Source organism: Falco biarmicus, chromosome 11 (assembly GCF_023638135.1).
Source record: "Falco biarmicus isolate bFalBia1 chromosome 11, bFalBia1.pri, whole genome shotgun sequence".
Taxonomy (NCBI): Eukaryota; Metazoa; Chordata; class Aves; order Falconiformes; family Falconidae; genus Falco; species Falco biarmicus.
Window position 1 is genome coordinate 30,670,008 of NC_079298.1, and position 26,998 is coordinate 30,697,005.

Genomic DNA, 26,998 nt, shown 5'->3' on the forward strand with positions numbered 1-26,998 from the left:
CAACCTCTTCGATTCAGCAAGGGCCCTGGCATCTGGGAGAAAACTGAAAGCCCCTTCCACCTTTCTCATTAGCTAAAAGCGTGTTATTTATTAATGCCTGCTCACCAACACCAGGTCTGGTCAGGATCCAAGACCCAGAATGCTCTTCATATGAACCTCATGCTTCTTGTCACAACCCCAAGTCATCCTTGACCTCATCATAACCTCCACCAGTCCCACTTGGCTTACACTTCAGCCCATCACCCAAGGGCACCCCTGCCTCTGGCCCTTCCTTCCATCGCTCCTGCTATGCCAGCCCAACACCATGTTCATTGGAAGGAGACAAGAACACTACAGGAAAGCTTCTGGTGGTGTTTCCCGAGTCAGAGTATCCCCAGATTTTAGTCTCTCTCATGCACAGCAAAGCTGAGTATACCCTGAGCTGGTGTTTAGCACTGACCTTCCAGAAGGGAGAACAGGGCTCTGCGTGGTCTTAGGACAAGTATCCCCTTCCCCCACAAGGGAAGCAGGTGTCAGATGAAGCCCAGAAACGTAGTGGGTTTGTGCTGCTCCAGAGTCCATATCACTCTGCTTCAGCCTGTCCGACCTCCAGCATGCCAGCTTTTCCAGGAACGGTTGGCGGACCAGTCTGGAAGAATAAGGAAGTGTCCTGGTTTTGGCTGGGACAGAGTTAATTTTCTTCTCAGTAGCTGGTACAGTGCTGTTTTGGATTTAGTATGAAAATAATATTGATAACACACTGATGTTTTAGTTGTTGCCAAGTAGTGCTTACTGTAAATCAAGGACTGTTCAAGTTTCCCATGCTCTGCCAGCGAGACACAGGGCACGAGAAGCCAAGAGGGAGCAGAGCCAGCCCAGCTGACCTGCACTAGCCAAAGGGCTATTCCATACCACAGAACATCACGCTCGGTATATAAACCAGGAGGAGCTGGCCGGGCATCAGCAATTGTATTGTGCATCACTTGGCTTTATTTCCCTTTAGTTTTATTCCTCTCCCTTTCTCTCTCCTTTTCATTACACCTGTTGTTGTTATTTTAATTATCAAATTGTTCTTATCTCAACCCATGAGTTTTACCTTTTTTCCAATTCTCCTCCCCATCCCACTGCAGGGCAGGAGGGAGAGCAAGCGGCTGCATGGTACTTATTTGCTGGCTGGGGTTAAACCATGACAGGAAGGTGCACGCTAGGCTGACTCCATCATTTCCACTGCCAGGGGTGGTGGTCATGTCTTAAAGGTCTGTACACAGTCAGCCAGCAAAATCTTTACAAAACAAGACAGAAAAGTCACTTAAACCTCTTCCTCAAGGTTGTTTCCTGATAAAAGAAGAAAAAAAGCAATTATAGCAAACTGTAAAATAAAAAGGAAGTCAGGTCAAAAGACAGGTGAATGCACAAGGCACTCAACAAGGCTCTGCACTGGAAATTTCTGAAAGCCCTCCCAAATTTGCTTCCCCCTCTTCAGTATGAACAAAACAGATCAAGCTGGGCCTTTCCCCGCTCAGAGCTGGCTGTCTTCCATCGCAAGAAAACGCATCAATTTGAGGAAGCACATCCAGAACGAGAGCCATCCTTGTTTCCAGTTTGGAGTGGAGCAAAGGTCTTTCGCTTTGCCACCTTAGTGGGTCAGACCTTTACAACAACACTGCTGCCAGCACTAACCCCCTGTGCTTTGGGAGGATGTCCCACATTGCTCAGATGTTACTTCTGGATTTCTTATTCTGCCCTTCAAAGTGGTAAAAACCTGCTTGAAGAGCCAAGCTTTGCTCCCAGACCACCTGGGCACGCAGTGCTATTGAAAACATGTAAATATACCTGTAAATGATGATACAGAAATGTGCTCATAATAAATGGGCTTGTACTGTAATAGTATTGTAGCTGCCAAGGACAGGGGGAGCCTAGCTTTATTTTTCACTCTTGTAGTGATTACTGTCTGATCATTTCAAACTGGATGCTGTGTCACAGTATGCAAACAGAGAAGGAAATAATGTAGTTAAAACTGGGGATATTCTTCGTGTTTACATGAACTCCACTGCCCTGGAGCTATTTTAAAGCTGCTGTTCCTCTCTCAAGTGAATACACTGGAAATAAATACTCTCTGTCTACTCATGTATGCCATGAACAGTTTGAAAGAGAAACTGTTGCACTTCTAGCTCACATGTGCTGCTGTATTTGCACAGATGCATAGCATATTTCAGTGTCTATTACTGTATGCAAGGACTGCGCATCTGCACATGTTCAGAAGTGAAGCAGGACACAAAGTCTTGCAACTACTCACAGATGTCTTCTTATACCTCAACCCAAGCCTGCAGGTATCCCGAGGGGTGAGGTTTGGTACATGACAAGCAAAGGCTGGTGGTAGGCTTCACAGAGAGCATGCAGGCAGCCTTGTCTCAGCAGAGGTTCTATCTGCAGGACCATGGTCACAAACAGGGACCTCAGCCTTCTCCACGTAGTGCACTTCTTTCGTGCTCGCACGCTGCTGCGCTGTAACCGGGAGCTGATGTGCAGGTGAAGACAGGACAGCTAACCATCCCTCTGCACTCAGGAAACACAGCCCCCAACCCCCCAGCTCTCTGGGAAGGAAGCAACTCCCAAAGCCTACTGCACCAGGTGAAAAACATCCCCAGTCCGCTGGGTTCAGTGCCAGCAGCAAAGGCAGTGTGGTGTTAAATGCCCGGATTTTCCCACAGCGCTCCAACACAGCCGTGCCTTCTGGCAAGGTCAGCTTTCATCCAGCACATATAACACTGTGCCAGCAGAAATATTTCCGTGGGGTTGCACTGAACCACGTTACAGAGCACAGACTCTTCTCAGTGCAAAAATCAATGCCTTTTTTTTCAGGCTCCTGGGGCAAACTATTTCACACAGTCAGCAGACAAACTTCCACAAGCAAGTTCACCTTCTTTTTAAACAAGGTTAGCTGGATTTCATATTTATACAACTGGTCCAAGAGCTTCTTAAATGCAAGAGCTAAGACATACATACTGGCAAGCTTCCTAAGAGGTCCCACAAGGAAGTTCAGTTAGATCACACTTTAATCTTGTGGTCTGGGAGACGGGATGCTGTATAGTGCCTTCTCCCAATTCCCTTTCCCCAAGATGAAAACAAGTCATCCATCACTCACACCACTTACCCATCAAAAGTCTTCATGCCAAATCCTTTAACAACTGCTGACACCTCAAGTTTTAGTAACTCCTCTTTCTAAATTACTGTCAATCGACCAGGCAAGCCAAAAAAACCACGCTGAAGTCACTAAACCATCCCTGCTGACACCACCAGCAGTATTTTCAGGAGCAGCAACAATGGTCAGGGTATCGAGGAAGAAGAAAATTAGCACAATCTCTTTCAAGCAGGAGAACAGAGGCTGGGCAAGCAGGTCAGCAAAACATGCTGACTCTTTTGGGGTAAAATTTACCACACTCAACAAAGAGCATCCTTGCATCGAGGAAGACATCCCTTTTTAAGACATGCCAGGTAGCTATTGGGAGTAGGTGTTAAATGGCAAGCTGGTGGTGAGGCTACCTTCCTGCTACGTGTGCATGGCTCTGAGCCCAGGGACCTACTCCTTAAGAGTCCCTTGTAGCCAACAAGATGTGTGCTGGTAGCTTGTACAGAAACAGACCTGCTCAGAATAAATTACCGCTCCTGCTTTCAGATTTGAAGCAGGAAAGCAACAATTATCCTTAATAAGAAGAGGAGTTGATAGCTCTGATGTTTTCCTCTAGCAGATAAACAAGAGGAAAGCCATTACATGAACTGCATGAGCACGTTCAGTTGAGCACACCCTCCCTGGAAAACAGCACTGCCACATAGCAGCAGGCAGTTCAGCAGCACAGCCACCCTGCGGTGAATTTGCAAGTAGACTGCACTCTGGTGCAGAGGCTGTGTTACCTGCTTCATAGGCTGGCTCCCATTCAGTGGTTGGTTTTAAAAGTTGGAGGTTAGATGACCCTAGCCTTGCACAGGCCCACACCTTTTTAACTTTCTCAAAGCATCAGACACAGCTGGGACCACCAAAATAATAAAAAAAAAACTGTTTTCCCTTCTATTTCCACTATGTTATCCTAATGAAATATTCATCTGCCCTTCTGTTGGTGAGACCTCAGCCCCTGCTCGTTTTCAGTCTGTAAGTAAGGAAACCGCAGTGGAGGCTCCTTATGCCAACAGAACCTTCACAGCATCAGAGGCAGATCATCACATGATGAAGTCTCACTTTAAATAAAAGCTGCCTACTCCAGAGATTTCAATGCACTTTGCTCAGATTAATTGACAAATGATGGATTGCTTAGTTCTCCCTGTTTACATCAGACTCCTGCTTCAGACTCCTCCACACCGGGAGAAGGCAAATAGTGTTAAGAGGAGGATGACACTATACAGAGCAGCAGAAAGACTGTACAGTAGTAGCTTTTCCTTTGTGCAAGGTGTTGTACGTACACCCCACAAGCACAGGTGTATTTACCATGCAACTCCTTTGTTAACAAAGAAAATAGTACCGTAGCTGCCAAGGACTGGCCGGTGATTCCAGGTCAGTGAGGGCCAGGAGTCTGCAGTGCTGGAGCTATTCTAGTCTTCTTAGTCTTGAGACAATTTTCCTGTGATGGAAATGACTTGGGCAGAAGTGATGTAGTGAAGGGACAGGAAAACTAGCAAAGAGCAAAGCTTTTTTCTACATTCCACCGTTCACAAACACCATCCAGCAACCAAAAGTACTCGCACAATCAGGATCCCCTGCCTAGCCCAGAGCTCCAGCGCTGTGCTTGTGTCCAGGTGCTTCCCGTGATGCCCTGGCAATGACAGCCTGTGAGCGAGTCCTCTGCACAGCACAGTATCAAAGGGAACTGCTTCTTCCATGGCCTTTACAGACACAAATGAACAGAGCTACTCTGAATCAAAGAAAAATTACTTCTACTGAAACCACACAATTCAAAACCTCTCTAATGAAGCAATGCTGTACAGCAGGTATATTTGCTCACTCTCTTCCTGCTTCAGCTAGCTAATGTGACTGATTATGTCTGTTGTAGGCTACCAGCAACTCAGACTGACACTGTGAGAGCATCAGGGCCTGGGAGACATTTCCAAACCTTTATACTAAAAATGTGAAATGCTGAAGTGATGATCTCTGGGTTAGATTTAAGCTCCAAGGGATTTCCTGCAGCTTACTCAGGAGTTAGTGGAAGTTTCTTTGAGGAGGGTTCAACACACTTTTCCCAGAAACCATGCCACATTTTAATTACTCCTTTCACACATTCAAGCACTTTATATGCAAGTCAACCTTCCAGGCAAGTATCTTTTTAATAACCTTTTAGTTAAGCCTAGTAGTTTTCATTTCACCAACCATTTACTCTTCCCATTAAACAGACCTTTGTTCTAAACACTTTCACCATTATGCTCTTACAGGTACGAATTCCACCAACTGCTAACACCAAAAAGCAGAATAACTAGATGTTCCCAATTACCACAACTGTCTAAGCAGAACAGTCACACAACATGAAGGTGCACATAGTGCTGAAGTTTAATTGGATATTAAAACCCCCTACAGCAAGAGCACTGCACACCTGAAGGAGAAGCAGAATGCCGAAAAGGGGAGACTGCAGCTGACAACTTCAAAATGGGTTTAGAAGATAAAGAGTGGAAACTTATTGCATGATAGCTTCTGGAATGGCTTTGTCACCTTGCTATCTGCCCTCACTCCAGGTCATTTCAGATTGTGTTGAACAGCACAGTCCCCACAGAACAGCACTGAAGATGTCTCTTTGCAGATCATTTACCCACAGTCTCCTTTTAGCCAGGATTTTTTTCATGCAAAGATCTTTCCTCTTAGAGACACTAAGCAGCTCTCAGGTAAGACTGACCCTTTGGTGAGGGGCCCTGTCAAAAGACCTTCAGAAACCTAAAACCGTACTGGAACTACCTGCAGAGGGGAGTTTGGAGAAGTCTCACTCACAGCTGTAGCGAATGCATATGGTACGCGGGGTCCAGCCATCCCGGCAGAGGTATCTGCATTACAAAAGTACATAGTTTCAGACAACGTAACACATCCTTAAGAAGTGGGATGCAGATCAGTTCCCTAATCTGGAGACTCCTTTGAGGAATGAAATTAAAATGACCCATAAGTGAGGCTGGGAGAATTAGTCTCCCATTCACAATCAAGCTAAAGTGCTGCTGTGGATGGCTGGTTGTGCTTGATCTGAGCCAAGGACCTCACATCAAACACAACAGTATCCACAACTGTAAAACGCCTGCTCAGCTGTTGCACGGATGGAAGGTGCTAAGCAACCATCACCATTTTTTACACTATGAAACATGCAAACAAATGGCACAATCAGTACTTTACATTAAATAGCCTGGTAGTAAATGCAAAGGTACATTACCCTGAAGCTTTACTTTCACTCTGCTGCACAACTTCCTGCTGAAAAGGCAGAATGCATTAGAAAGAAATTAGTGAAATTACAGCAGCTGGCAGGGGAAAGGAAGCAAAGCTTTCTGACACGGAGAGGAAATTAAGGCTGCAATTTAAGGACAAACTGAATGATTCTACCACAGTGGTTAACCGTAGATGAAGTGTCATTACTAAGTTTCAAAGTTTAAAACCCCACTGCTATAGCTGAGGCAATACATACCTCTTTGGAAGTTACAGCCTCAGGGGATTTTGGCAGCACCTGCCTGAGACTGCTGGGCTAGTTTCTAAGGAAATTTTTCTTCACTAGACGTTTGAACCTAAATCAAAGTGAAGAGCCTCGCAGACGCTTTAGGTAGTGCTCAGACATGTCACAGAACACAAAACGTGGTTTTGTTATGAGAAGCTTCCTCATGTGTGAAAACGTTTAAATGAAGAAGATTCCAATGCAATGAGTAGCAAAGGCGGCTTAAATTTGGTCTTCTGCTCTTTGAATTTTGTGTTCTCAAACATCTGCTACTGTATTACTCATCTGGACAGATTTACAGTGCACTGTTCCATCAGAGACACAAATCTATTCAAATCCCTCACCCCAAGAACATACACCATCATAGCGAAAATAAAGCTTTTTCCATTATTAACAGACATTCAGCTAATCACACAACAGTGCATGTGTACTCCCTTAGACAAAAACATTTATGAAACACGGCTGGTAACTGTTGAGTTTATTAAAGAACTGTTTTGTGGGTGGTTGTTGTTTTTTTTAAAATAACCAACAAGAATACTTCCCTCCAAATAAAAAGAAGTACTAGAAAGAAAAATTCAGCAGAAAGCAAGGAGAGAAGGGGTAGAGTGACAACTCTGGACTGTTCTGACTTAGCAAAGACCTGCAACAACAGATCTTCAAACCCAGTGCCAAAGAGCCATCCCACGTGAGGGTAGGGCCAATTTATCTAGTGACCAAGACTGCAGAGAGAAGTCTCATAGCCCGTGCATCCTTGCAAAAAGCTCAAGTTGATGCATCGTCAGTTCAGCAAATCAAGGCTGTGTTAGCACATATGAGTGATTTCACTTGTCTTAGGCCTCACATTTCATTGCTCGGTGGTAATTAGGTTATTTTTTTCACACAAAGCCAGTTTAAAGCCAGCAAGTGCAATCTCTACCAGTACAAGCTGCAGAGATCCCCCTGACGAACTAGGGTTCCCTGTCAGCCACTGCCGAGAAGTGGGTCTGGACTGGCCAGAGCGCATGCAGCAGAGTGCTTTCTCCATCCCAACCACGCAGGTTTCGTTCAAGTAAGAAGCAACCAAGGAGACGACAATCACAAATGAACAAAGAATTAAGATTTGTCCAATTTGTGTGTGCGCTCATGCCTCCGTAGGGTACCTGACTCAGTGAATGAATGACCACAGTAATTGCAAGAGTAGGGCTTCTCTCCAGTATGAATGCGGTGATGGCGTTGGAGCGATGCCAGCCGCGTGAACGTCCCTCCACACTCCTCACAATAGAAGGGACGCTCCCCAGAGTGAGTCTGCTGGTGTCTTTTCAGCCTGAGCAGCTGGACGAATGCCATGCCACATTCCTGACACTTATAGGGCTTCTCTTGCCGGTGGATCACCTTGTGTTTGGAAAGCAGGTTAGGCTTATCGAAACCTTTGCCGCATGTTGGACAGGCATAAGGTTTATTATAGTCATCTTCCTCAGACTTCTGGTTCTCTGCACAAGGCTGATCAGTGTACTCAACAGTGTGCTGGTTACGGTGCACTATCGACCACGGGTTCCTAGCCATGCCGTTTCCCAAGATCACCATGGAGCGCTCTATCTTGTGCACGTTGCGTAGGTGCCTCCAGACATCGGCCGTGCGAATGAAACCCTTGTCACACTCTGGACATTTGTGTGGCCTGTCACTAGAATGAATGAGCTTGTGCATTCGCAAATTTGCCGCACGGAAGAACTCTTTGGCACAGACAGGACATCGGTATGAGTTTTCCACAAGGTGAGTTCGCTTATGTTCCCGCAGCTCGCTCATACCCTGGAAAGCAGCACCACACTTCTTGCACCGATACGGCAGAGCTCCCTCGGGGACAGGCTCCAGGTCCTCATCGAACACATCAGCAAGAATGGTATTTTTGCTATCGTCACGTAGTCTGTTCTGTGGTTTCTTGGACTGCTCAGAGGAACAGTGCTCTGAATCTTTATCTTCACACTGCAGGTCAAACCTGGTACTGGAGGGGACGAATACCCCAGCTGTACTCTCAACTCGATGCTGGTAGGTCTCATAGGTTTCTTTGTCTTCACACTGCAGCTCTGCAGGAAGCTCCTGCTTACCTGAAGGTCCAGCAGAGTTGCAACACGGACTGCATGTCTGCGAGTAATTCATGTCTACCTCCTTCTGGAGGCTAGATGTGTGGCCCACCTGCTTAGTGGTCTTTCTGGAATAACGTGAACGCTTCTCACCTGTGTCACAAATGCTATTCTCAGAGTCCCAGTCCGCATTCACATCCATCCTCCAAGGCGTACGCTGTGTTCATCTGCAGCTCATCAATGATGTGTATACCAAGAGCTTCAGGTCTTTCACGGTAAGTCCATCTCATTCTCAGCTCTCTTTACAGTCCTACCTAGAAAATAGAACACCCATTTCATCAGTGATTTTTCTGATATTAACAGAAGACAGTTACCACAGTGAAGATTCTTTTCTGATTAAAAGAATGAGACAGACTACTAGTTAAGCAGTACAAGAAACAGTCTTCTACTATTATACAGGTAGAAAACATACATTCAGCATACAAAATACAGACAATGTTTAATGAAGTTAAATCCTCTATCATAATCCAGCCTTCGCTACAAATATAAATTGATAATTTCCACTTTGAATTCACCTAAAGATGAGAAAACTTCAGAACTCTGGGGTGCAAACACTTTCAGCCAAGTCCTACATCACAGCTGCCCCCACCACAAGACCTTGTTCTGAGGATTCATGTTTAATCTTTGTTTTTACCTTGCTAAATATGAACTAGGAGTGCCAGTCACAAGCCTCAGAAACTAGTTAGGTAATGCAGTGAGACCCTGAAACTGTGTCAGTCAAACAGCCAAAACCAGAAGCAATGTGTGGAAGGGGGGGGTCTGGAGAGCTCAGGAGCACCACCTTTGGCCTCCCACCCTGACCAGAAATATTCTGCCTTGGGGATATATGGGGTCCCTGTGCCACTGCCAGCTAGCACCGTGCAAAGAGGACCTATGTAAGGAAAAGCATGAAAGAGCTGTCCAGAGAGTTACTTAGAGCTCTCCCAGGCTTCAAAGCACAGCTAGCAATCCTGCAGAGCTGGCCCACTGGAACAGCTTCAAATTCCCCGGGTAAACCCCCTTTTGCAGACCAGCCTTGCTAGCAGAAAAGATAAGTAATGGTAATTGGTCAGAAATACCAGAGTCACACACTTTCTTGTGAAGATCTTTTTGTTTATGCCATACAAAAGCATGGATTTGCAACAGGTTTTCTAGATTTGTCCCAGCAGCTGCTGTTGACAGCAGCTCCACAGGGAGCTTTCACTCACCTGGTTTAAACCTGCATTCACACTGAATTGCTAGTCTAAGCTCAGAAATTGCATTTTTCCTGTCCTGATGGATACCTTGGCTGTTCCTCCAACTGCCCTCACACCCACTTTTTGTATTTCCTTTACTCCCACTGTTTCTTCACTTCACTACTTCTGTCTAGGTAACTTCTCTGAATACGAACACACATACATACATGCAAAAATATACGTTAAAATGTACATATTTCCATGCATACATACATATAAAGCTTGTCTATTTAGTTTCAGTAGGTTTAAATAGTTACAAAGGCACTACAGCAATGTGCATTAAGTGAAAGGTCTTATTCACATCTCAGAAAGACCAGCTTCACCAGAGACACAAGCTGCGCTTTCTTCTGCTGTGATACAGAAAACAAGCTGAATTAGTTTTCTTCATTACTCGCTGCCTGGAACAGAATGGCTCAGGTCATCCCCCAACTTCAACCATTCCTATTAATTTAATAACGAGTGCATAAGCACAGAACCGTTGCTCACCTCCTGCACGGGCCGAGCACCTCGAGCAGCACAGCGCCGGCTCCCAGCCCCACAACTCATCTGGGAGGTCCTTTGTTGCAGAAGAACTTTTCCAGGGATGCTGGCACGGCTTGGCTTAAGCAAACTCCCTGAGACAGGCCCGGCCGGTTTCCACGGGGGCTGGGGGGGATATTTACATCACGATGCCAGCTTGAAAAGAATAATTTTAAAAAATGAAATAAATTAGGAAAAATGGGATTTTTTTTTCGTTGTTGCTGCTGCTGCTGCAGCCAGAACGAAGCCCCCGCCTCCCCCCGCACCGGGGGGCCGGTGCGGCTCGCTCGGCAGAGGCCGGTGCCACCCCCACCGCCACCGCGCAGCCCCTCGCGCCGGCGCGGAGGCCCCCGGCGGCGGCGGCGCAATCGCAGCGCGGCCCGGCCCGGCCCGCAGCGGCCGCGGCTGCCAGCGGCGGGGCGGGACCGGGGCAGCCCGGCTCCGGTAACGCCGCCCGGGGGAGGGGGACGGGGACCTGGACCCCCCGCCCCGCTCTCGGCGCCCTGTTTCAAACTGCTGCGGCAGCGGCCGGGGGGTGCGGGGGAGCCGGTCGCTGTTCCAAAGCGAACGGGCGCCCTTCCCACCCGCACCCGCTCGGACACCCGGTGCTGCGGGGACCGGAGCCTTCCTCCAGCTCCAACCCGCAGCAAGGCGCGGGGTGCTCCCCCTGCCCCCCGAAACGGCAGCACCGCGCATCCTCCCACAGAAGTTTGGCAGCGATTGGATTCACTTTCAGGCTTTGCTTCGCGGGATGGAAGGGGCTCTGCGCCCGCAGCAAGGCTCTGTCCGCGGCCCCCGCCTCTGCGCCCCGCTTCCAGCCTCAGCCAGGATTTCTTCGCCCCGGATTTCTTCACCCTGAGTACCATCGTCAGCAGAGCCTCACCAGGGCCTTTCACAGCAGCACTATTTCCTTGTGGGAAGTCCTTTGCCCAACACATCCTAGGATCCTGTCTGCCTTTTCCAAAGCCACAGTTCGAGCACAGTCCGTAGGCCTTCTCGAGCTCCTTTCCTCCATCCCTTACAGCTCTGGAGCAGAAATTGTCACCATTTCTCTACCACCATTTCTAAAAGACCTTGTTCGTCCATGGCTCTGCAGCCCTCCCTCCTGTTCATACTCCCTGTCAGGACATTTCATTCCCACATGTCCAGTTTTACATTCCCACCATTAATGGAACCCTTCAAGGTCCAATCCCTAGGATCGCTGTTGGGAAGCTCCAGCTGCAGCCAGTGGTCCCTGACCCTCAGTGCTCTGTACCTCTCCGTTATCATGTTGACCAGTTCTGTGCTTCCTGTAGTTGAAACGACTCTCCAACATCACCGTGTCACCTCGCAGAGAACTTTAACAGCAGTTATGTTGCACAACGGACAGTGATCTTGCTGCCTTTTCTCAACAAAACTCCTACAGGTTTTGGAAATGGGCTTCTACAATTGAAAGCAAATACGGTACTGAAATGAAAAATTAACAAGAATGTATATTGTTGGCATGCAAATAATGGTATATAAGAATGCTCCCATTTCTACATTTTTCTGCTCTTACATATCTTTCTAAAAATAAACACAAAACCAGAAACTACTCTGCTGGGAGTTGATGGTGAGGAAACGTACCTAGTCCTTTCACACAGAAAAGCCAGCTACTTTTGAGAGCAGAGGGGCAGTTCAGTTTCTTTAGATCAGGCAGTTAAAAAATAAGTTAGCAACATTCCTTTAATGTCAGCCTTTGAATCCACAAGAAACTCACATGCTACTCAGTATGGCAAACCTTGCAGAGAAAGAACCATTCCAACTCTCACCAACTAGGGGGAAAACCTCAGAGGATTTTCGTTTTTATTATAATTTTTCTGAATTTAAAATTTTTAGATGTTTCTTACTGCAACACAGTAGCTGGGCAGGGCAAAGGCTTTCTTCCACCTAGACCCAAGACGCACAGAACCATGCACCCCTTCCACATCCCTTACGGAAGACCCTCATTCATCAGTCCTCGTAAGGAAAACTCCAGTAATATATAAGCATATACAGCACCAATACCTCCCCAGCCCAGCATACCTGTGTGGGACGCAGACAACGAATGGCCATTTTTAAAAAATCCAAATAATGGTTTATTATGACTAATACATTAAAACATGAGAGGATGTATGGAGGGAGGAGGTGAATGAGTCGTTCTGGCCAAGTGGGCTGTGCATCCTAACAGTGATGCTTTTGCAAACCAGCCCCAGGGGGTGGTGATAGTCTAGACAGCAACACTTAGCACATGTGCACAACAGCTCTAATTTAACACATCAGTCTTACAAGCATAGGTGCCCAGGTGAGTCCAGCTGGTCCTGATCATATCCAACAACTGCACATCCCTCTTGACTTCAACATGATACAATGGCAGCATTTCCTCTTGCAGCTGCCAAGGAACGGTGTAATGCAAGCAAGCAATGGTCTTCCTCATAGGGATCATGAAGGAAGTGACCAAAGCGTCTTAGGTGCTCCAGGTCCTCCTCCTCCTCCTCCTCAAAAGCATCAATAAGAATGTTTTCATTCTTTCTTATCCTTCCTTGAGGTTCCTCAGAGCGTTCAGAGGAAAAGCATCCTAAACATTCATCTTCACACTACAGGTCAAGGTTGTTGGGTTTGTTGAATTACACTTCTGGGAGTAAATTTCAGGTATCTCCTCTTCTTTGTACTGTACTATACGGATTTCTTGTCAGACTGAAGGCCTAGGAGGATGCACCTGGGACTAGAAGGTGGTGAGTAATCTTCATCCACTTCCAGCTACAAGCTAGTTTTGCAGCCCACCCTTTCTGAGGCTTGCCTGGAATCACCTGAATGTTCCTCACTTGTCTGGCAATGGTCATTAACAGAAACGACACCCGGCTCCAGCCTATGGTATCGTATAGTGCTTGCTTGTTAGTAATCACACAGTCAGTACAAATTCCTGCAACCTCTCATGGCTGGCTTCTTTCATGTCAGCTTCCTTGGAAAAAAAATAAGGATTTCATTATCTGCCAGGAAAAGGTAGTATTTAAGATGTCAGTTTAATTGGAAACACATTAGTAGTACTAAATAATGCAGTACACTCCAAACGGTGTCTCATGGGTCAGAACAAGGTCCATGGTCAACTCTATTCAACACACCATGTCTTCTGCTGTTAGTCCAAGATGAGGCAGAAAAGGGCTTCTATACCAAGGTTAATAAAACCAGCATGTACGCACCGCAACACCCAGACTGACAAAAGTGCCCACATACTCATAAAATTCATGGGCACAGTCCCCATGAGCCTCCTGCTTTCAGTAATGAAGAACAAACCACTCCACTAATGTTTCCCTTCTAACCTAAAATAAGAACCAAAATTTGGAGGTCTTATCTCATGTATATATTGGTCTTCAGCTGAGTATACTTAGCTCTACCAAGTTCCAGATACTATAATTTTTCCTCCTAATACTGAGGTACTTAAAACGTACCCTGCCTTCTATTTCATAGTTCACATTTATAAGCACACAATTTCGTTAAATTCTGCATTCTAAGCCTATCCCATCAGCCTTGATGAGTTATTCCAGCACACACAAAAAAATAAGCTATAATCCTCCAAGAAAAGGCAGCAGAAAAATAAGTGAAACGCCTATCTCTTTATAATATACGATTCCTATTAAAATTACATTATTGGTGCTTTTTACCCATCCTACATTTATATTCCCAACACACATATATAGATGCCAAATCCTTCTTTTTATTTATGCTGCCTCACTTTATATTTTTTAAATGTGAAGAGTCTGTCAGGACAGATGAGTATCCGTAACCTATTTGTCAGATTTGAGTCATTTAAAAAAAATTTTTTTTGAAGGATTAGACTCTATGCTCCCATGTTTCTGTTAAATTTGCTAAAAAGTGCAAAATTGCTTGCTGTCACAATGGGAGCTTAATATATTTTATGAAGGGTTTATGATCACATCCCATCAAATTTGAATTTTTATTGGCCATATAGGTTTCTCCCCTGACATCTGGCTACTTTGTTTTAGGACTGTCATAAACACTTTAAACGTCTGAGAGCTTCAGACTCTTCTACATAAAACAAAAAAGCCTAACAACCAAGTTTTCTTCTAAGTAGGAGCTGAATTCAGAGAGACTGAAATGATACTTGACTGAAGCTTGAACTTTTAACTCTCCAGGGGAAAGATGGGCTCTCTTTAACACACTGAACTCTGGTGAAAGACTAGCAATAGCTGCTTACTGTTAAGAGAGACTGAATTCTGCAAGAAAACCATCACAGCACTCACCAGCAAGCGCTCTCCCACCAAAGCTGTTTACACCACACGCAACATGCTACAGCCACAAAGAGTGAGCAGCCAAAAACCCCAGCAGTACCCTGCTGAGAGCACGGCTGAAAGAAGGTGCAGAATCCTCTTTCAAATCACCTGGACCAAGGTATTGTTTCACTATGTCTAGCCAGCTCCAGCCTGTTACAACATGGGTTTTTTCCGTGAACATTGCCAGGATCTTCTACGTCTTTGGGACCCAGTCAACAGGCATCTCATAAACAAGGAATCTGGAAGAAACGAACACACTGAGAATGGAAGTCCTAACTACAGTGAAAATCAGATACAGTTACAAAATCTAGTCAAGCTGTAAAGAACATGGAACAACAAACAGGAAGAAACTAAGCAAGGATCAAGTAACAACTTGCTGGCATGCTTTAGTTTCTTAAACTTGCATTTTCCTCTGCACACGCTGATCTAAACAGGCAGCAATTTTCTATGCAACGCTATTGCCTGACTTTCAAAACAACCCCCACCCAACTCTGACAGCTCAGTTCAAGCGCTGGACACGCAAGGCTGTAAAGGAGCCTGCAGAGCAATAACCTAACCCTTCTGGTGCAGGCCAGAAGGTGCACACACAAGAACAGACATGCTCTGTGGCTTCTTGCAATGACTGGCTGTGGTTTTAGACATGTATGTTATCTGCATGTGTACCTCATACATGCTTAGTTTTGAAAGCCCACAAAATGCATACACAAGCTTGTTAAAAAGTTAAAGGCAGGAATCTCTCCCTGCTGAACACATCTCTCAACACCTTTGAGCTGTACTCATTTGGTTTGTATTGTGACCTCTTGGATTACTAAATTGACTCACAACAGCATTTGGTAATCTTTTCAAATAACCATTCAGCATAAAGGCTTTTTACTGGAGTACCTGACGAAGCAGACACGGGGACTTTACTTAGTGGTGCCTTAGGACAACGCAAACTCTCTGCGAGCTCTTTTTTGATTTAAAGAAAAACGGACCGAGCACCTCTGAACTGCCGCTGGAGCCCCCCAGAAGGGGGCCGAGGGGAGCTGCCCAGCCCTGCCCCTCAGGGCCTGTCTCGCCTCGCCCCTCGCTCCTCCCAGAGTAAAAGGGCGGGCAGGAGGCTCACGCTGCTGCTGCCCGCAGCCCGGCCCGGCCCTCCCCGCAGCAGCCCCCGCCGCCTGTACCCCCTCACCGTGCGCGGCCGGGCCGGGCCGTGCACGGCCGCCGCGTTCCCCCCGCGCCGGGCGAGGGCAACCGCGCTCACCGCCCAGCCCGGCCGGCTGCCGCCATGTTATGCCCGGACCCGCCTCAGGGACGGGCAGAGGGAAACAGGCCGCCCCCGCTGGTGACGCAGCCGTGGCCCCGCCCCGGCCTGACGGACAGGTCCCCTCCACCAATCGGCGGGCGCTGCACGGCCGTGGGGCGGAGCCCGCGTTAGGAACCGTGGCGCGCGCCCCCGGACGTCTGACGCCCCCAGGGAAACGCGGCCCTGAGGCCGGCCCCGCAGTCCCCCCTGGCGACACGCACCCGGGCCGCCGGCCCCGCAGTCCCCCCTGGCGACACGCACCCGGGCCGCCGGCCCCTCACTCCCGGTGGCGACACGCGCCCGGGCCGCCGGCCCCTCAGCCGCGGTGGCCGGCACAGCCAGAGGTCGGCCCTCATGGGACTGATACCCAGAAACCGGCCCCCGTTACGCCCCCGGCGGGACTCTCACAGCTGGAGACCGGCCCCTGTCACGCCTCACAGTGTGACTGGCACAGCTGGAGGCCAGGTCCTCTCACAACCCTTTGTGTGAGTTACATAGTCCTGTCCTACGCCCAATGTGACTGACACCGCCAGGGACACCCCCCTGTAACACCCCCAGTGTGACTGACATATGCAGGGACCTCCCCTGTAACACCCCCAATGTGACTGACACAGGCAGGGGGACACACACACACGCACCCGTCACGCCCCCGGTGTGACTGACACTGCCAGAGGCTGGCCCTCCTCACCCCCCAGTGGGAATGACGCAGTCACAGGCCAGCCCCTGACACTCCCCCAGTGTGACTGACACCCAGACACCAATCCCTATTATCCTCCAGGCTGACTGATACAGCCAAACACTAGCCCCCATCACACCCCTAGTGTGACTGACACAGGCGGGGACCTCCCCTATAACATCCCCAGTATGACTGACACAGGCAGGGCCTGCCCCATCACACCCCCAGTGTGACTGACACCAGCAGGGACAGCCCCTGTAACATCCCCAGTGTGACTGACACAGGCAGGGACCGCCCCATCACATCCCCAATGTGACTGACACCAGCAGGGACCTCCCCTATAACACCCCCAGTGTGACTGACAGAGGCAGGGACCATCCCATCACACCCCCAGTACTACTGACATTGCCAGTGTGACTGACACAGACAGGGACTGCCCCTGTCACACCCCCAGGGTGACTGACACAGGCAGGAACCGCCCCATCACACCCCCAGAGTGACTGACACAGGCAGGGACCAGCCTTGTCACTCTCCCAGTGTGACTGAGACTCTGAGGCTGCCCCGCTGTCACACACACCCCTGTGTGGCTGACACAGCCAGCAACCAGCCCCTGCTTCAACCTCTAAAGCGACTGACACGTTGAGGCCACTCCTGGCTCCTGATGCAGCCCACTCCCACGAGGCTGACAGACCCACTCCCAGTGAGACTGTCACCCAGCCACCAACCCTTGCCACCTCTCCAGTAGGCCTGACACAGCCAGACTCCAGCTCCTGCTACAGCCCCTCAGAGTGACTGACACCTGGAAACCAGAGCATCCACAGCTGTAGTCTGACCGACACCCAGGGCCACCACCCCATCAGCACCCAGGACACAGGCACAGAAAACGTGATGGCCAATAGTACCAGCATGACAACCAGCTCCCCCAGTATGCCTGACAGGGATCAGTTGCCTATCAGAGCCCCTCATGCCTCTGATGTCTCTGCTCCTCGCACAGCCGGTGAGCCCAGGCCACGTCCCTCCATGGGGCTGAGGAAGCCTCTGCTCACAGGGGTCTCAATAGACACGAAGATACACAACAGGAGACAGCCCTGCCACGCTCACAGGAGGAGCACACTGTTCTGTAGGGTCCTTAGCCACGGAAAACACCTCCTCAGAGCACATAGGACTCCAAAACAAAGCGCCCAGTCTCCATTATGTGTTCAAGCCCATCTGCTCAATCACTCTCCAAAACACGCCTGTCAGACAGGAAGGGTATCTGCCTGCTGGAGGTCTTCAAAATAAACACTTAAATGCCCACAAATTCCCTAACTGCCAGGTGAGAATCATTGACATCTGACTGTAACAGGGTTAGGGATGCTGTGGAATGGTGTGATGAAGCTCCTTTTCCTGTACCTCATCCCAATTTCAGGCTGACAACCTGCATCCCAGCTTCCCAAGATGTTTTTCTGCCCCCAGGAGTCTCACGAAAGCTCAACAAGTCTAGGGATGACTTGTGTGTGGTTCCTAACCAAAAGGCACTGGGTTTGGATGACCGAACACTCTCCTGGGACATCGGTTCCATTGGTTATCAGTGCAGCCTTCATTGCTGCTGTCACACATGGTCAACCCAAAGTTTTTCACATAAAATCTTCCAGCTGTACGTTAACACACATTTTTTAACAACATGGGATGCCTGGATACAGCCTGAGGATCCAACAGCAGCAGCTGTGCCCCCAAGCCAGGGTCTGCTGCGCCTGTTGCAGGCTGCGACTTACTCTCAAACCCGCCGAGCTGCCCACAGATAACAGAGAAATGACTCTACGAGAGAGTGCGAGTGCACAGTGTATATGAGCAATCCCCTAAATATACAGGCTAAACGGGAGAAGCCTCCAGATCCAGGACTCTTTGCTAAATCAAGTCAGGGGTATGATGCCTGTGCTATGCAGATGAGCTGTCATATTGTCTCCCACACAAGACCGTCTCCAAAGGAACCTACACCTACTGCAATTATCCAGCAGCATATGGACATTTATAGGTCAACCTGGAAAAAGTGAGAGTAATGATTGTCCAAAAAAAGCAGGAACCAAAGAATCTTCCAGTTTTAGTTTGGAAATTGCAGACATGGAACAGGCTCAATTATACCTGAAAGCCATTAGAAAATGTCAAATCACCTCTAAAATACGTTAGAAGAATGCCTCCAGCTTTCTTGTGCAAGAAGAGAATGCAGTATGTAAATAAGATTCCCTAATAAAAATCTGTGCTGGCATGAATTTGCAAGTGTATTCTGTCTCCTGCCATGGGGACAGTCTGGGGTTTCACCCTAACAGCCAGAAACATCACCAGGCTGAAACCCTGACAGAAGAGCTGCACTTCCATTGCAGGAGCAACCGTGATGTATAATCCAGAAACTCCTCCCGTAACGATTTCAGAGCAAACCCAAAATATTTGTTACCCTTCTCTAAATTGAGCCCAGAAAAAAACCCACAACAAAACCCACCAAACTTCTGGTGCCAACTCTATGAAAACAACGCATGTGTCTTGACAGCATAGCACTAGAGGATTTAAAAATGAAGACCAACCAACAATTCAATATTCTAGGCGTTGGGGGAGGGAGAGGACTGGCAAACCCCCGGCGTCTGTGTGCATTTCCAAACTCTCAGTGCTCACCTCCAGCATGTACCTGCCACATCTCCCAGCTGTATGCAACATCTTCAGTATATTTTCCCAAAGCTTCAGCCTCTGAAAAGAGCCAAACCCTCCACTGACTGGTGCTTCTGCCAGAAAAATTAGATTTCTATAATTAGCATCAGAGAAAATTCGGGGAGGGAGCCGTCTCTTTCTGGGATTTGGGTTGTTTGTTTAGGGTTTTTTTTTGTAAATTTGGATGTTGCACATTTTAAAACAAAACATTTTACTTAAAACATCAGCACATCGGTTCATAATAGCAGAGTGGAGACGGGAGCACGTCAGTAGTTGAAAAATTTGCAGGGAAGTGAAACGTTTGCACAGAAGGGGGCAAATGGAGATAAGGCAGGCAATCTGCTTGCATTCAGCTGTCGGGAAACTTGTGCAGCAGAGACTTACCCTTTGTAAGAGAAGCAAAGGGAAAAAACAAGAGAAAGTGTAGATACACCCACTTTCCTTTCTCTCCTATGTGTGCGGACTGTCACTAGATGAATTACTGGACCGCAGCTTGATCAGTGGAGACAGTCCCTTGCCACCAGAACAGCTCCCTCTCACAGCTCTGCTGGGATCTGGGCACCCACTTCCAGCTGCAGGACTGTGCTGCGAAACACGTTCACAAAGGTCACAGCATTCAAGGGAGAGAAATGCTCTACCCTGAATCTTTTGGTCACCTCTGGGATGACCAAGGTGCCAGTCTTTGCACATTTGTATAAATGCCTTTTCATTTGGCTCCTTTTAGTTTTCTCTTTCTTTTTTAGCTGCTGCAGGCTGTTGCCTCCCAGGAAAGAGAAACCTGGAGTGAAAATGGTTGTGTGGCAGCAGAGAAGCTTTGCCTTCAGCCCTGAAAACACTCCGTAAGAGCCTTTCTGCGACAGGGAGCTGAATCTGTACCGTGCCACGTGTACAAGGTGGCCGTGGCAGTACTGGCAAGGTTTATGCCAGCACCATAGCTTCCCAGGCTGAGCTTCTCCAGCAAAATATTTTTCCACTGCCCACAGCTACTGACTGCACAAGACAGACACCCAACTTATATTAAACACAGAAATATCTCAGCAAAACCCCTTTAACCTACGAGGCACAAAAGGTCTGGTTTGATTTACATTTAGCAAATCCTCCTCGACCTGAAGCATAACAAACGCAGTATTATCTTCTTACACCGGGGAAATACCACAAAATGCTTACCTGAAATAGAGGCATCTATTCTCCATCTGCTAGGAAAACAAGCTTAACATTTAAAACCGTCTGCAAGTTGGGAGCAGATGAAGTCCTGAATGAGTGCATAAAGGAACAGAATGTAATAAAACTAAACAGGTAATTGCTGATAGATTATCTGGAGGCACAGGCTAATTAATGCCAAGCAAACCAGGAGAGAGAGCTTAAAAATAACTGATAACCAAAGCACAGCTCCAGTGCGGAGTGTGGTAACAGGCAATCTTGTTCTTGACACCTCTGTATTTGCTTTTTTTTGAAACTCAGCAGTTCTTTAGATTAAAAAGCATCACTTGCATGAATCCAGCTAGTGTTATTCACATCATTTTGCACACAGATACTCTACAAGTGCCTCTGTGATTTCACACAGAAAGTAAACCTTATTTTATATAAAACGATCGACTTGCCAAGTAAAATATAAGTTGTCCTACTTTTTTTTTTTTTTTCCCAGAGAACTGAAACTCGAGCTAATGAACTGGAAAATGTAAAATGATCAGAAAACACCTGGAAGAAGAGGTTAAAACAGTTATTCTTGTTCATCTGAAGAATCTATCGGTTATCTGTCCTAGATGTAATTAGTGAAAACCACAAAGATTGGCTGGCTCAGCACAAAATTTCTGACCTGAGCCAATTTCATATTTGACAGGATAAAATACCACTACTTAGCAGGGGTAGCTGAACAACACCTACGAAGCGTGCATGCTGATGAGCTTTCAGAGGGGAAACAGCTTTACAAACCCAGCCCTGTTTTGAGGAAACATGTTTGAGAGATTCAACAAGTGTGAGGAGTAATCAGGGCACAGCCAGGGTGCCTTGGGGTGCCATTCTGGCTGCTGTATCCTTTTGGGTGACTTTTAAACCCAAGGATCAGGGGCATCGCAGAGCAGCCAACATAATCAAAGCTACTGTCATAGGTAATAACTTCAAGATTCCCAAACCACTTATAAGTACATGATACCCATATAAAAATTAATGACCCATTGACTGCAAACAGCAAAGTACAAGGCAAAAACACATTTCTGATGTATCTATTTGCCATTTGCTGCCTATCCTCACACTAAAAGTGTTTCTGGTTATGGTTACTGTTAATTGCTTTTTATCTAACAGTGGAGCTAAGAGGTTTCAGCTGAGATGGGGCTTCACAGTGTTAGGCAATTACACAAACATCCAGATGTACAAAAATTCCCTGGTTTGTAATCTGGACAAGGCAGAACACAGCAAGTTATCTCAGGCCTAAAGAGAGGTTTCTGATCTGGAAAAAACCAAGGTCTGACTGACCAAGGAAGCAATCAGGGAAGGTGAAAAAAATGAATCACTGGCTCCTTGTGCTTCACCTGTTAGAGCTCACAGATTAAAAAATTGGGCCACGGTTGCTTGAATTTTAACTCATCAACAGGGATGCACAGAAGCATCGTATTTTCAAACTCTCCACATCTTCTGAAGACATTCCTCCTAAGGAGGGCTTCCTTGTGCGGTGTCATTATCTCCGACAGATCTGCTTTGGAAATTTCCTCTTGGGGCTCCTTCAAGTTGACAAGTGAGTTCTCTGCATCAGAAATATTTGTTCAGAGGCTGCCAGGCTCATCAGTCACTTCCCTGAGAAGGAGGTGGTCCGGAGGGGATTCTGCTCTTCCCTCTCCTATTGCCCCTGCAAAAATGACATTATTGAGGGGACAACGACTGAAGCCACATGCCTGTGACACTGCTTATTTCTCTGTGTCAGGGCTGGGAACAACACTGCTGCCTGGCCTTGGCCTTCACAGCCAAATCACAAGCACACCAAAGGCAAGAGAGGCACCAGGAGTGGCCTGAGCAGGACTTCCAGCCTCTTGGGCACCCTCCTGCTCGGGGGTTTGGAAAAGCTAAGGCATTCCTTCTGGCTGCCATCCACCGGCATAGGGCTCATTATTTGAGACCTACCCAGGCAGAAGGGAAGCACAAACATCCCAGCATGGGAGTGTTGAACATTCACCTTTGGTCTGATGGCAATTCTTCATGGAGCTCACCAGTGATTTATGGCATCTCCGTGTAGCATCATGGGTGGATGAGGAGAGGATGGCTGGATCTCAGGCAGCATCTAGACTGGTAGGTTACCAAAGGCCTCTGACAGCTCCCATTTTAGTTAATGAAGAGCTCCTTCCTACAGCTCTGAATGCCGCTTCATCACTCATCATTAACAAAGCACTTAGGTGTCTTATCTCTGAACAGTGAGATTTTGTGTGTACACATAAATCAGCCTCTCTAGCAAGAAAGCTCGGTTTTCACCGAGCCAGCTCTTTCTGAAAGTGAAGGCTCTGCCACAAGAAGGAAAAAAACCCTTCCTCTTTTCATTCTCAGGCATGCTACACGGCAGCCTTTTCCCTTTCAAATGTTATTCACTACTTCTCATTCCATGTTCACCAATTATTAAAATGATTTTGCTTAGACAGATACAAGCAAAGTATAGTGTAGCTTCTTCTTGTTTTTTCATCTTCCATGGTTTTGTCATCCAAGTGCAGATTCAATTTGGTCTCTGAAACATGGCTAAGGACCCATTTGTCATCATTATTCCACTTTTAAGCTAGTGCTGCTCTGCTACACATCTGAAATCAGATGAACCCAGTGGTGAACATGTCAGGTTTTGAAAGGTGTCACAGGAGAAAACGTGTTGCTAGTTCATCCCGCTAACAAAGGCATCATGCTGGATTTTCAGCCTCACTGTTACTGCTGTGTCTATGGTTTCTGAAGCCAAACGATGAAGATTCATTAACAAAAGAAGCTGAGCGATAATCCTGTGATTAAGTTATTGGAGTGGGACCTGGGAGAACTGGGTTGATTTCTCAGTCCTGGACCGGTTGCTATGTGATCTTATTCAAATCACTGCTTGGAGATAAACTCAAAATGTTGGTAGTGCCAGCTCCCCATAGGCTGCAGGCACTGTGGGAAGGGGCTGCTGCACATTATATTTTTCATTATTACCAGCTGGAGTCAGTTCTGCTGCAAAACAAATGGAAATAACCCCCCAAACTCTAAATGCATTTCACATTCTGCAACTGGCCTTTGCTCAAGCTTGCTATTTTCCCAGAATCTCCTGTGATTGACTAAATAATTCCTTTTAATGTTTTTTCCCCTTTCTTCTGTTTCCTAGTGAATATCTTTACCTTCTGTCTGTTGCAAATGTGAACAGTTTTAATTAGGTGCTGTTGAAATGTCTTTTGCAGTTTGGCATCCTGTTTGGTTTCACTCCTCTCGTTCTCTTTGCAGTTCTGTTCCTTCCCACATTGCTTATGTTTTCTTGTTTGTGGAAGCTCTTCTTTATATGCATAATTTAATCATGCTGCACTTCAATTTTGTCTCTAATAAGCATAAATAGGGAAAAGGGCATCTGAAGCCCATCTCTCCAGATGCTTCTGAAACACTCCTCTTTCCCTCTAACGTGTCCCTCAAATGTTACAGGTTTCAAGCTGAACTCAAGGACAAAGCACTCAGCTTAGTGGATTTGTTGTGTTTTCAAATTATGATCTTCAATGACTTCATCTTTTCTACAACTTTAGAGATCATACTGAGCCTACAGCTTCAGCTGAGGTCCAGATCAGCAGGGAACTGCTCAAGAAACTCAACAAAGAACCAAAACCCCAGGGGTGGTGCCATTAAAGCCAGCTCCTCATCCCCTCCTTTTCCTGCTCTAGGGTTGAACTACTGGATTTTGCTTTTGCTCACGTTATCCTTATTGTGTCACCAGCAAACCTACATGGCCTTCTTTCCCCATGAAATTTGCTGTCAGTGTCTTACTGCTCCATCCTCGGTGCTCTAATCTGTGAGCACTGGCTATCGCAAGCCATTTTTCTATGCTAACCAGATCACTGTTGATCTAGTTATATCCAGCTTATCTGGGGAAGTCAGTAATTTCAATTAAGCTGCGTTACGCATTTACTTCTAGTTTTATAAGAGAAGATAGATTTTCCCTTTTATTCTTCTTGATCTCCAACAGCAATACTACAAAAATCATTAAAAAAAAGGGCTGAAGTAAGCTGCAGAGGTCCAGCAGTTCACTTCTCTCACACAAGGGCATGGTCATCTACACTGAAATCCACTCCAAAGGGAGACTTTTAACAGGCTCCACACACAAACTTTTCAGATGCAGCCTCTGTAATCTCTCCCACAACCTGGTCTAGCATTTACCCCATACCTATCATGACCGTGTTTTCTTCCCCTCCTCTGTCATGTTCAGATTGCATCTGCTTTGTTATTGTTTAAGCCTACCACTTCTTCTCCCACCCAGCCCATGTGTGGTGAGCATGATTTTTCCAAACATGCAGTCTGTTATCAGATGTCCCCACTTACTCCCTCCCTTGACTGCTGACCTGGGTCGGTCCCTGCAGGGAAGTGGCAGCGGGCAGGCAATGCACCCTCTGAGCAGCCTAGGTTTGGGCCGAAGTCAACCCCACTAAAAAAAAAAAAAAAAAAAGGCTTTTGAGAAGCAAGGATTAGCAAGATGAATTTTTTGAGAAGTGGATAAATTAATAGTGACACTTCTTTAAAACTATTTTTTCGGAGGTTTGACATAAGCCAGTCAGGCGATCGCCTCCTATCATGTTCTCGGGGACAACTGCCTTGCTGCAATGAAATCATTTAGCCATGCATGGAAGAAGAGAGGATTAGACAGAAGAAGACTTGGTGTGTGATGAATGGGATTTGCAGGCAAAGCTGCACGCTGCACAGGCACTGCCCTGCCTCCATCCATGGGAGGGTGACAAATACAGAGCTGATCTCTGGGGCACTTTGTGCTGGTGATGATTCTATTCAGCAGGTGAATGACACTGCTGTGCTCTCCATTGTGCTTTGGGATATCAGCAAAAACCTCTGAAGGTGCTCTGGGATGGGATACTCGGCTTTATCCTGACCTTGGGAAGTACACAGGCTTGCCCGTTCTTCCGCACCTTCTTTGTGGGAGCAGACCAGCGTGGCTGTCCACAGCTAACTTTGTGCAGCAATTCCACCTCTGCACTTAGAACTTCTGTTTAACGCTTTCCAACACAGGTAAAGAAACTATTTTTTTTACTCTTGCGTCATCAGATAAGGACACCAAAAAAAAATCACTGTCCTGTAGCTTTTTCCCCAGTGAATAGCATTTCATTTACCAAGTGCTCCTGGCTCAATCCTGAGGGAACACCTGTTGAATTGGATTCTCTTCCAGTCTTAACTGTCAATCCATTGTCAGTCCAGTCCTGCACTGCAAGCCTAGAGGTCTGTCCTGGGCCCACAACAAATAACCAAAGTATTAACAAGTGACCTTTCAGCTACAACAAATGAAATCTGTACCCTAAAAATCAATTTCTTCATCTGCACCTTTCAGGCTTCCTTTGGACTGCTTTGGAGGATTCAAAGCCTTGATCTGACCTGTGTCTTGAGTCCTTTTTTCCAAAAACCGCACATGTCCATTTTAATCCAGGCTCCAGAGGGGCCAAAACACCAGAAAAGGCTCTGGGGTGGAATGGCTCAGACAGGAGTGAAAGACATTTCAAGAAACCCTTTGCAGCACTGCTTCCTGCTCAAGTTTTCAAACCCAGCATTAAAGTGACCTCCAGAATTATCTAGCACGTTGTTTGCCTAGTGCTGGCTCTGACACATTATAGGTTTGCTCATGCTTAATTGAAGTAGGAGAAGCCCTGGGTAACTTGGTTCTGACAGGCACCGTGACATTTTGTTTCTACAAGGGGAAACCTCAAAGACACTCATGCCTGATAAGGTCTGACTGTTTCCACGGTTCACATTTACAAAGGAAATAGGTAAAAATATCCACAGCTACTGGAGAAGAAAAAGAAGCCTTTTTATTGTGTAGAGCCGAAAGCCTAGCTTCAAAATTAAGGCAGCTAAAATCACTAGTTGCTTTTCAAAATGCTGGCCAAACAGCTGCTGTTTGACGTTTGTGTGTGCAAAGTTACTGTACAAAAAAAGGCAAGAGGAGAGATGTGTTTGGAAGCACAGCAGTAGCTGCATGCAGAAGAAAACACATGGCTCCTTCCAGCCTGGATCGTGTCATTTAGCGCTTGTCTGGGTGGCGGAGCTGAAGGCATCGCAGCCAATGCGCTCACTTGCTATCGAGAAAACTGCTGGGGTAAAGCAGGTCAGTGGTGGTAGCACTGCCAGTGGGATCACCCTGGCTGTGCTGCTGGACTGCACCAGCTTTTGGCCATCTCATGGACCTCCTGTCAGCACAGGAAAGCTCAGGAGAGGATGCTGTGTAATATGGATGGTTTTTTCTCATCCTGTGTCAAAGCCAGGACTCGTCCAGCCCTCACAATGGGTCTGTTAGCATCACTACATCTACAGGACCAAGCTCACTCGCGAGAGTGGAGATGCAAAGGGTGAGCTTTGGTCTGATGGAGGGCTTGAAACGTT

The 26,998-nt window shown here is 47.0% G+C and overlaps 1 protein-coding gene across 10 annotated transcripts in view; it reads right to left on the minus strand.

The window, feature by feature from the left end:
* LOC130156972 (zinc finger protein 501-like) overlaps positions 1 to 16,127 on the minus strand; it is a 53,474-nt gene extending 37,347 nt beyond the window's left edge. For 3 of the 10 annotated variants that reach the window (XM_056356074.1, XM_056356076.1, XM_056356075.1), the window contains exons 1-7: positions 12,781 to 15,659; positions 11,750 to 11,916; positions 10,462 to 10,650; positions 7,784 to 9,015; positions 5,912 to 5,997; positions 1,076 to 1,261; positions 440 to 628 (exon numbers count right to left, since the gene is read on the minus strand). In XM_056356074.1, the coding sequence (XP_056212049.1) occupies positions 1,223 to 1,261; positions 5,912 to 5,997; positions 7,784 to 8,903 (1,245 nt within the window). In that variant the 5' untranslated portion in view covers positions 8,904 to 9,015; positions 10,462 to 10,650; positions 11,750 to 11,916; positions 12,781 to 15,659 and the 3' untranslated portion in view covers positions 440 to 628; positions 1,076 to 1,222. The other 7 variants (XM_056356079.1, XM_056356078.1, XM_056356081.1 and 4 more) reach the window with 7 other exon arrangements.
* Positions 16,128 to 26,998: the final 10,871 nt, after the last annotated feature.